Source organism: Salmo salar, chromosome ssa03 (assembly GCF_905237065.1).
Source record: "Salmo salar chromosome ssa03, Ssal_v3.1, whole genome shotgun sequence".
In the NCBI taxonomy this organism is placed as follows: Eukaryota; Metazoa; Chordata; class Actinopteri; order Salmoniformes; family Salmonidae; genus Salmo; species Salmo salar.
The window spans coordinates 101146065-101156904 of NC_059444.1; the positions used below are offsets into that span (position 1 = coordinate 101146065).

The window sequence follows — 10840 nt, forward strand, 5'->3', positions numbered from 1 at the left end:
ATCTTAACAGCTGTTAGCCTGCTGAACTGAAGCCAAGGCATTAACTTGGGGAGCTAACAAGTCTTCAGTAAACAGTCCTGGAATTATCCCAAAGCAGGAGAGGGGCTGGTGTGTAGTCAGTGGGCAGAGCTAAGGTACGGCAGCTCCACCCATAATGCACTGGGCTAAGGTCACAGAGGTCGTGACACTTCTGACCCTGCCCACATCAGGGTTAAAGTTCATATAGCAGAGATATTAAAAAAAACAGTCATGATCCTGAAGGATGATGAAACACAATCAGTGTGTGTGTGTGTGTGTGTGTGTGTGTGTGGGGTCAGGAGTTCATATGGTCCGTTTGACACAGGGTCGTCCACGAGGTGGGAACATATGGCTGCTCAACCAATCAGCATCCTCTAACATGTCCACACCTAGACACAGAAAGAGAGAGAGAGGAGGAGAGACAAGCGAGACACAAGAAAGAGAGAGCGAAAGACAGAGAGAGAGAAAACACAGTGAGGATATTGGAATGGATTGCCTGACTGACTAACCCTTACACTACAATTTTCACGGCCCCAAAAAATCCAGAGTGGCGTCGCAGTGTCAGAGGCGTCACTACAGACCCTGGTTCGATCCGGGCTCTATCACAACCGGCCGTGATGGCGGCGCATGGCCCAGCGTCGTCGGGTTGGGGGGAGGGCACCTGCAGGCTGACCAGTTAAACGGTGTTTCCGCCGACACAGCAACCTTCCCACTAGCCATGATTGGCTGAGATAATGAGTGGGCTGGACATGCCGTGAGAGTAGTAGTTCCGGATTGGTCCTGCCATATAGAAGGCTTCTCTATCTGTTTGAGCTCGTCAGTCTGTCTTGGTAATGTAGTGAGCTGCGTAGTGTTTGCTCTCCACTTTCTGGAGGATCAAGTTTTGAAAATCTGTGGAAATTAGAGTCTGATAGCTAAGGAGATGGAGGAAACACCTGTCTCCGGGATTACATCTTTCAAAACTAAGGGCAACCGTGGCGTGGCATCCGTGACAGGAGAGGCGTCCATCATGGATCATGGATGTATACGGGTAAGATAGCTTGTTACATTTTCAGATATTACACGTTTCTAATTTTGACAGAATGGGGTTTTCATTTCAGCTAAAGTGCACCGTTAGAGCAGCTACGGGTCTGAAGCTAAAGTGCACTGTTAGCCTAGCTAGCTACGTTAGCGGCTGGCTCATTAGCTAACGTTAGCCGGCTGGCGCTCATTAGCTAACGTTAGCGGCTGGCTCATTAGCTAACGTTAGCGGTGCGGGCTGGCTCATTAGCTAACGTTAGCGGCTGGCTCATTAGCTAACGTTGGCTGGCTCATTAGCTAACTTAGCAGGCTGGCTCATTAGCTAACGTTAGCAGGCTGGCTCATTAGTTAACGGATTGCGGCCATTAGCTAACGTTAGCAGGCTGGCTCATTAGCTAACGTTAGCAGGCTGGCTCATTAGCTAACGTTAGCAGGCTGGCTCATTAGCTAACGTTAGCGGCTGGCTCATTAGCTAACGTTAGCCGGCTGGCTCATTAGCTAACGTTAGCCGGGCTGGCTCATTAGCTAACGTTAGCCGGCTAGCTCATTAGCTAACGTTAGGTGACATTTGTGATCTTAAACACTGTTTACCTAGCTAACTAGCATGTCTTAAGCTAAAGTCTTAAGCTAAAGTTGGATATGGCCGGTGTCAGTAAAAGTCAGCCAAAAAAGCATAATGAAATTGTTTCCAGCAGAGCTGTTAAGGCTGTTTTCATGTTATCCAGAGGTAAACAAATCAAATCGGCCAGACATCAAGCGTGCGCTCCGAGATGGGTGGGGCTAAAGCTTTAGAGGGTGTGAACGATGCTGAATGGGTTGTAGACAAAGAAGAGCTCTCCAGTCGGGACCAAAACATTCAGAAAGGACATTTTCTCAAAAGTGAGTTTTACAAAGTTTATCATCAACTTTCAAAGCAGAATTACTTTCCCATTGTTCCTCAAAAAATGCAGTGTGTGATATACCATTTTGTAGCTCTGAGTCTCTACTTTTGATCCAGTGTAAAAAAACAATAATAAAAAATTCAAATTTTGCAACATAAGACCAAATCAGGTGGTTAGTCACATATGGAGACTGTTCAGCGCCAAAAATAAAGGGGTTAAAATATATAGATTTAAAAATAAAAAAATATATATTCCTGATGTTTCTTCTCTCTCTCAGATAAAGGACAGACACCTCGGCACAAACTTCCTTTAGGCATTTTGGGACTAACTGTTGTTCCATGTAGTGAAATCTGTTACGTAACGCTATGGGCTGATAGCAGTAACGCTATGGGCTGATCCAGTAACGCTATGGGCTAATAGCAGTAACGCTATGGGCTAATAGCAGTAACGCTATGGGCTGATAGCAGTAACGCTACGGGCTGATAGCGTAACGCTATGGAGCTGATAGCAGTAACGCTACGGGCTGATAGCAGTAACGCTACGGGCTGATAGCAGTAATGCTCGGGCTGATAGCAGTAATGCTAAATTCAATGTTTCATCACATAAATCAAATAGCTAAAACGATCCAACGAAATGACCTTCTTAAAACAATTCGATGTGTTAGCCTTAGTAGAGGTTATTACTAAGTTATTAGCCTTGTAGAGGTTATTACTAAGGTTATTAGGCCTTAGTAGAGGGTTGTTACTAAGGTTATTAGCCTTAGTAGAGGTTTATTAACTAAGGTTATTAGCCTTAGTAGAGGTTATTACTAGTTATTAGCCTTAGTAGAGGAAGTTATTAACTAAGGTTATTAGCCTTAGTAGAGGGTTATTACTAAGGTTATTAGCCTTAGTAGAGGGTTATTACTAAGGTTATTAGCCTTAGTAGAGGGTTATTACTAAGGTTATTAGCCTTAGTAGAGGGTTATTAACTAAGGTTGTTAGCCTTAGTAGAGGGTTTTACTAAGGTTATTAGCCTTAGTAGAGGGTTTACTAAGGTTATTAGCCTTAGTAGAGGGTTATTACTAAGGTTATTAGCCTTAGTAGAGGGTTACTCAAGGTTATTAGCCTTGTAGAGGGTTATAACTGGTTATTAGCCTTAGTAGAGGAGTTATTACTAAGGTTATTAACTAAGGTTATTAGCCTTAGTAGAGGGTTATTAACTAAGGTTGTTAGCCTTAGTAGAGGTTATTAACTGACTGGTGGGGGTGTGGCGGGGTACCTTGACGGTGCTGTCTACGGCTCCAGAGAACAGGCGCCCCCTGCTGCGGCCAGGGCAGTTACACTCCCCCTGGTGTCTGAGGAGGGTCTGGGTACAGATCATGTTGTCCATGCTCCACACCTGTTAACACACACAGGCAGCGTTACTGTAAACACACACACACACACACACACACAAGTTACTATAAACACACACACACACTTACTACACCACACACACACACTAACACACACACACACTATAATCCACACAGTTGATTATTACAGGTCACTGTGAAAATAAAGGAAACACCAACACAGTGATTTAATAAGGTGTTGGGGCCACCAGGTAACTGCCAGAATGTGGGTTGGTTAGTCGGCAAACAAAATGTACCTACATTTGCATCCTTTCGTAAGACAGACAGACAGACGGTGAGACAGACAGACAGACGGTGAGACAGACAGACAGACAAGTCTTACCCTGAGAGAGCGGTCGTAGGAAGCGCTGAACACTTTGGTCTGGTCTGGTGTAGAGATGACTGCTAGAGCGTACACGGTCCCCACGTGACCCGTCAGGGTTCGGACCTGCTCCTTCGACTCGATATCCCAGACCTAAGGACAGATTCAACATCAGGGATCCACATTAAAAGAGACTGTCCCCTATTGTCCAGGACAAGACGATGGACAAGTACATTTTCCAACAATTCTCAAAATCAAACAATTACTGCGATCAGAGGGGCCAACATTGGAATAATATTTTAATCTATTTTTTCCATGTTATATATATATATATTTTTAAAAGCCTACATGTCAAAGTGAAGGTGATATGCTATTGGCTACGGCCTCGTGTCCAATCCGATGTCGAACACGAGGGGGAGGCACCAGAAAAAATGGAGACTTTTCATTACATAAATATTAGACTAAAACGCCTGTCATGATTTGACAAATATAATGAAGGATAATTTAAAACATGAACGGGCTCTGTCTTACAGGCTTGATTCTGTCAACACACACTGAGAGGCAGGATTCAGATCAAACAGGCACAAGACCGGTGGCGATACCGCTGGAACCGTCACTGAGCGGAGACGGGCAGCATTTTCAAACAAAATTTAACCAGAAACTTTAAAATTGTAAAAAATTGTTTTCTGTCATTTTTTTTTGGTCACAATTTTCTATTATTTCAGACTAACATTAGTCACCATTTTATATTATATATAAGTCACCATTTTATATAAGTCACCATTTTTATATTATATATGTACATAAATAAGTCACCATTTTATATTATATATAAGTCACCATTTTAATTATATATAAATTTTATATTATATATAAGACATTTTAAATTATATAAGACATTTTATAGCCATTTATATAAGATAAGTCACCATTTTATATAAGTCACCATTTTATATAGTCACATTTTTATTAATAAGTAATATATATATAATATTTATAAGTCACCATGCCTTATCTTGTTTCAAAGTTGCCAAAACACAAGTATAGAAATGTTAAAAGGAAATTCTTTTAAAACACTTTAATCCCATAGAAACCAGCACTTTTCTCATGTTATAACAGGTTTAGAAAACAAAACACAACACAATCTACGTTATTTTATTGTCCAGCAGAAAAAGGCTTATTAGTAACCAAAACTAGATGAAACAAAATCTCCCCTTTCATTCATTTTAAAATGGACATTTTCATCTCACATGAAACCTGTTCCTGCAGTTTGCTTTTGGAGAATGAGGTCCCCCCCCACTAATTACATTTTTGGGAACATTTACACGTAGCCTACAGTCACGTGCACAATTTGCTGTGTTCTTATAATATAAATAAATAAAACATTATCAACATTTTAAAAGTTATATGGTCTGATCTGTTGCAACAGCCTCTTTGCTTTTAAAAAAAAAACATGTTTTTGGTGCAGTGGATGTATGATTTTTTGTCTCTGTTGTCCCAGAGTCTGGTCCCAGAGTCTGGTCCCAGAGTCGGTCCCAAGCGGGTAAGGGTCCCAGAGTCGTGGTCCCAGAGTCGGTCCCAGAGTCGGTCCCAGAGTCGGGTCCCAGAGTCGGGTCCCAGAGTCTCGGTCCCAGAGTCGGGTCCCAGAGTCGGTCCCAGAGTCGAATCGGTCCCAGAGTCGGGGTCCCAGTAGTCGGGTCCCAGAGTCGGTCCCAGAGTCGAAGGGTCCCAGAGTCGGTCCCAGAGTCGGTCCCAGAGTCGAGGGTCCCAGAGTCGGTCCCAGAGTGGGTCCCAGAGTCGTGGTCCAGAGTCGGTCCCAGAGTCGGTCCCAGAGTCGGGTTTTGAACCGTAGATGTGTTTTATTGTTGTTGATCATCCAGGGGATGACAGGACAGAAACATCCTTACATTTTGAGCCCTGGAGGGAATTATTTTGTATAAAAAAAATACAAAAGTATTTGTGCTGTAATTGTAATGTTGCTATATTTTATAGGCTATCGAGTGTGGACCAATCATCCTCCAGGAGAGTCTTAAAGGGCCAGGGTTGTGTTTGGAGACATGCAGAGAAGAAAATAGACAAGAGAACAGCCTCCATTTGGATGATTCTCCAGGGACAAAAAGAGAGTCGTGCATTTTTGCAAACATGTTGTTACAGACCATTTTCTATTATAAAAGTCACCATTTTCTATTAGTCACCATTGTATATTATATAAAAGTCATGACTGTATATTATTAGTCACCATATTATATAAAAGTCACCATTTTCTATTAGATAAGTCAACATTTTCTATATCAGTGACTTGAGCTTTTGGACGAGTCAAAATCTGTCCTACTTGTCTGAAGGGCAAAGTGGCAAAAACGTTAACGTCAAGCCCCCGTCCCCTCGAGGGACGGTATAAATCATGTCCCCTGTCCCTCGAGGACGGTATAAATCATGTCCCCTGTCCCCTCGAGGACGGTATAAATCATGTCCCCTGTCCCCTCGAGGACGGTATAAATCATGTCCCCTGTCCCCTCGAGGACGGTATAAATCATGTCCCCTGTCCCCTCGAGGACGGTATAAATCATGTCCCCTGTCCCCTCGAGGACGGTATAAATCATGTCCCCTGTATGTATCTCTGTGTGTGTATCTCTGTGCGTGTGTGTGTGTGTGTGTGTGTGTGTGTGTGTGTGTGTGTGTGTATCTTACGTGTATGAGGTTCTCGTAGGTGCCACAGACGATGTGATGGTTGGTGACAGCGATGGAATAGACACTTCCTCCACTGGTCTGGAGGACATGAACACAGTCCAGAGAACGGATATCCCAGATCTGATGACCGGGGAGAGGAGGAGAGAGAGAGGAGGAGGGGGGGGATGGTAGGGGGAGGGGGGGAGAGGAGGAGAGGGGAGGAGAGGAGAAGAGAGAGAGGAGGAGAGGGGGGGGGGGGAGGGAGGAGAGGAGAAGAGAGAGAGGAGGAGAGGGGGAGAGAGAGGAGGAGAGGGGGACAGTTTTATTAAGTCTATAATTATTATTCACTGTACTGAAGCATTACAGAGAGACAGAGAGAGACACAGAGAGACACAGAGACACAGAGACACAGAGACACAGAGAGACAGAGAGACAGAGAGACAGAGAGACAGAGAGAGACACAGAGAGACAGAGAGAGACACAGAGAGACACAGAGAGACACAGAGAGACACAGAGAGACACAGAGAGACACAGAGAGAGACACAGAGAGAGACACACAGAGAGAGACACAGAGAGAGACACAGAGAGAGAGACACAGAGAGAGACACAGAGAGAGAGACACAGAGAGAGAGAGAGAGAGACAGTCTCCCCCAATCTTGTCCCATCCCTCCATCTCCCCCTCTCTCTGATGGTCTGGTATGATGACCCCCCTGTCCTCCTACCTTGATGGTCTGGTATGATGAGACCCCTGTCCTTCTACCTTGATGGTCTGGTATGATGACCCCCTGTCCTCCTACCTTGATGGTCTGGTATGATGACCCCCCTGTCCTCCTACCTTGATGGTCTGGTATGATGACCCCCTGTCCTCCTACCTTGATGGTCTGGTATGATGACCCCCCCGTCCTCCTACCTTGATGGTCTGGTATGATGACCCCCCTGTCCTCCTACCTTGATGGTCTGGTATGATGACCCCCCCTGTCCTCCTACCTTGATGGTCTGGTATGATGACCCCCCTGTCCTCCTACCTTGATGGTCTGGTATGATGACCCCCTGTCCTCCTACCTCGATGGTCTGGTATGATGACCCCTGTCCTCCTACCTTGATGGTCTGGTATGATGACCCCCTGTCCTCCTACCTTGATGGTCTGGTATGATGACCCCCTGTCCTCCTACCTTGATGGTCTGGTATGATGACCCCCTGTCCTCCTACCTTGATGGTCTGGTATGATGACCCCCCCTGTCCTCCTACCTTGATGGTCTGGTATGATGACCCCCTGTCCTCCTACCTTGATGGTCTGGTATGATGACCCCCCCTGTCCTCCTACCTTGATGGTCTGGTATGATGACCCCCCCTGTCCTCCTACCTTGATGGTCTGGTATGATGACCCCCGTCTGCTCCTCCTACCTGATGGTCTGGTGATGGCCCCCCCTGTCCTCCTACCTTGATGGTCTGGTATGATGACCCCCCTGTCCTCCTACCTTGATGGTCTGGTATGATGACCCCCCCTGTCCTCCTACCTTGATGGTCTGGTATGATGACCCCCCTGTCCTCCTACCTTGGTCTGGTATGATGACCCCCCTGTCCTCCTACCTTGATGGTCTGGTATGATCCACTGTAGAGGTGGTTCTGGGAGGCCACTAGAGCACGGACCCAGTGGTTCAGTCCTGTTAACTCCTTCTTCAGCTTCAACTCTGTCCCCACTATGTCCCACACCTGAAGAGAGACGAGAGGGGGGGAGGACAGAGAGGAGGAGGGGAGGAGGAGAGAGGACAGGGAGAGAGAGGGGGGGAGGAGAAGGGTAAAGAAGACAGATGGGAGAGAAGGAAGAGGAGAGGGAGCGAAAACGGAGAGAGATTAGCCAACAGACAGATCGGTGAGAACCACACATTTAGAGCAGGGCGGTATTATCACACACACACACACACACACACACACACACACACACACACACACACACACACACACACACACACACACACACACACACACACACACACACACACACACACACACACACACACACACACACACACACACACACACACACACACACACACGTTAGGAAGTGATCAGGCGTTAACAGTGCAGATGATGTCATTGAGCTGAAACACTTCAGGACAGAGAGTTGTGGACGAGGGAAAATCCCTTTCAATAGTGAGATAATTCTTCCCTCCTTCTGTCCCAGTTCCCATGGCGATAGAGGGAGCACAGTCCCCATGGCGATAGAGGGAGCACAGTCCCCATGGCGATAGAGGGAGCACAGTCCCCATGGCGATAGAGGGAGCACAGTCCCCATGGCGATAGAGGGGAGCACAGTCCCCATGGCGATAGAGGTACTGTACAGGAAGAGGCCTGGGGTTAAAGGTTAAAGCTGTTGGTCTGACCGGTACTGTACAGGAAGTGGAGGCCTGGGGTTAAAGGTTAAAGCTGTTGGTCTGACCGGTACTGTACAGGAAGTGGAGGCCTGGGGTTAAAGGTTAAAGCTGTTGGTCTGACCGGTACTGTACAGGAAGTGGAGGCCTGGGGTTAAAGGTTAAAGCTGTTGGTCTGACCGGTACTGTACAGGAAGTGGAGGCCTGGGGTTAAAGGTTAAAGCTGTTGGTCTGACCGGTACTGTACAGGAAGTGGAGGCCTGGGGTTAAAGGGTTTCTATTCGCTGGTAATAAAACAGCTTGTTTTTTCTCCTTCTAAGGCAAGTCGTCCCGGTCCTGAAGCAGCAAAGCATCGCCAAACCATCACATCACACCACCACCACGCTGGACCGTTGGTATGAGGTCCTTACTGTGGAATGCAGTGTTTGGGTTTTCGCCAGGCATTATGGGACGCGTGTCATTCCCGAAAAGTTGTACTTTTAACTCCATAGGTCCATAGAACATTCTAACCAAGAGTCTCGACGATCACCCAGTTGCTTATTGGCTAAACTTGGGAGTCGACTTCCTGGACGACACAGGTCCTGTAATATCTAATAAAAACCTAAAAACACTGTATTCCACAGTAAGGACCTCATACCATCGGTCCAGCGTGGTGGTGGTGGGACGGTTTGGAGATGCTCCGCTGCCTCAGGACCGGGACGACTTGCCTTTATAGAAGGAACCATGAATTCTGTTCTGTATCAGAGACAAGGTGAGGTCCGTCCGTCCGTAAAGCTGAAGTCCAGCTGGGTCCATGCAGCGAGACCACGATCCAAAAAAAACACACGAGCCTGAGTCTACATCAGAATGGTCGAAAAGCAACAAGTACAGGAAGTGTTTGGTTGGAGTCACTGCAGCTCCAGGAAGTGTTTGGTTGGAGTCACTACAGCTCCAGGAAGTGTTTGGTTGGAGTCACTACAGCTCCAGGAAGTGTTTGGTTGGAGTCACTGCAGCTCCAGGAAGTGTTTGGTTGGAGTCACTGCAGCTCCAGGAAGTGTTTGGTTGGAGTCACTACAGCTCCAGGAAGTGTTTGGTTGGAGTCACTGCAGCTCCAGGAAGTGTTTGGTTGGAGTCACTACAGCTAAAAGGAGGCACAACCAGTTACTGAATGTCAATATTACTTTTTCACAGGGGGCATTAACAAAATAAAAGTTAAAAAACATTTTGGTTTGAACTGGTTCTCTTGTTTATAATTACTAATTAATATGCGCCTCATCCTGAGTTAAGGAGCCACTGTATTGATCCCGATCTATTTCATTGGTTTACCTTTCAGACCACAGTGTACGGACACACTGGATAAATCACAGCTTAATGGATGTCATGAGAAGCCTGAATTTAAACCAAATCACCAGGATTAAAGACCAATCTCTCTCTCCCAGTCTCTCTCTCCCAGTCTCTCTCTCTCCCAGTCTCTCTCTCTCCCAGTCTCTCTCTCCCAGTCTCTCTCTCCCAGTCTCTCTCTCCCAGTCTCTCCCTCCCAGTCTCTCTCTCCCAGTCTCTCTCTCCCAGTCTCTCTCTCCCAGTCTCTCCCTCCCAGTCTCTCTCTCCCAGTCTCTCCCCCCCAGTCTCTCTCCCCCAGTCTCTCTCTCCCAGTCTCTCTCTCCCAGTCTCTCTCTCCCAGTCTCTCTCCCCCAGTCTCTCTCCCCCAGTCTCTCTCTCCCAGTCTCTCTCTCCCAGTCTCTCTCCCAGTAAAGGAGAGGAACAGTCTCTCTCCCAGTCTCTCTCTCCCAGTCTCTCTCCCAGTAAAGGGAGAGGAACAGTCTCTCTCCCAGTCTCTCTCTCCCAGTCTCTCTCCCAGTAAAGGAGAGGAACAGTCTCTCTCCCAGTCTCTCTCCCAGTAAAGGAGAGGAACAGTCTCTCTCCACCTGGAGCTCAACCTCCACGTCTCTGCCTACTGACACCAGTAAAGTGAAGGAAGCAGCTTCTCGGGGCCTCCATTTTTAAAAAAATGGTCTCCAACTCTACCTTGATGGCCTTGAGGGATCCGCTGAACAGCATGCTGTGGGAGGACACCAGCGTACACACCGGGTTGTCATGGGCACGGATAGTATTCACCTTCTGCAGGGTCTGGACGTCCCACACCTACACACCAGAGACAGAGACGAGAGAGAAAGAGAGGCAGAGGGGAGAGAAAGAGAGGAAGAGA

General features: G+C 46.8%; 1 protein-coding gene across 1 annotated transcript in view; it reads right to left on the reverse strand.

The window, feature by feature from the left end:
- Nucleotides 1-237: 237 nt before the first annotated feature.
- Nucleotides 238-10840, reverse strand: part of LOC106568433 (TNF receptor-associated factor 7) — a 35736-nt gene continuing 25133 nt past the window's right edge. The window contains exons 16-21 of the mRNA XM_045715970.1: nt 10660-10776; nt 7874-7996; nt 6305-6424; nt 3638-3769; nt 3180-3299; nt 238-407 (exon numbers count right to left, since the gene is read on the reverse strand). Coding sequence (XP_045571926.1) covers nt 393-407; nt 3180-3299; nt 3638-3769; nt 6305-6424; nt 7874-7996; nt 10660-10776 — 627 coding nt within the window. The 3' untranslated portion in view covers nt 238-392. The remainder of the gene's footprint in view (nt 408-3179; nt 3300-3637; nt 3770-6304; nt 6425-7873; nt 7997-10659; nt 10777-10840) is intronic.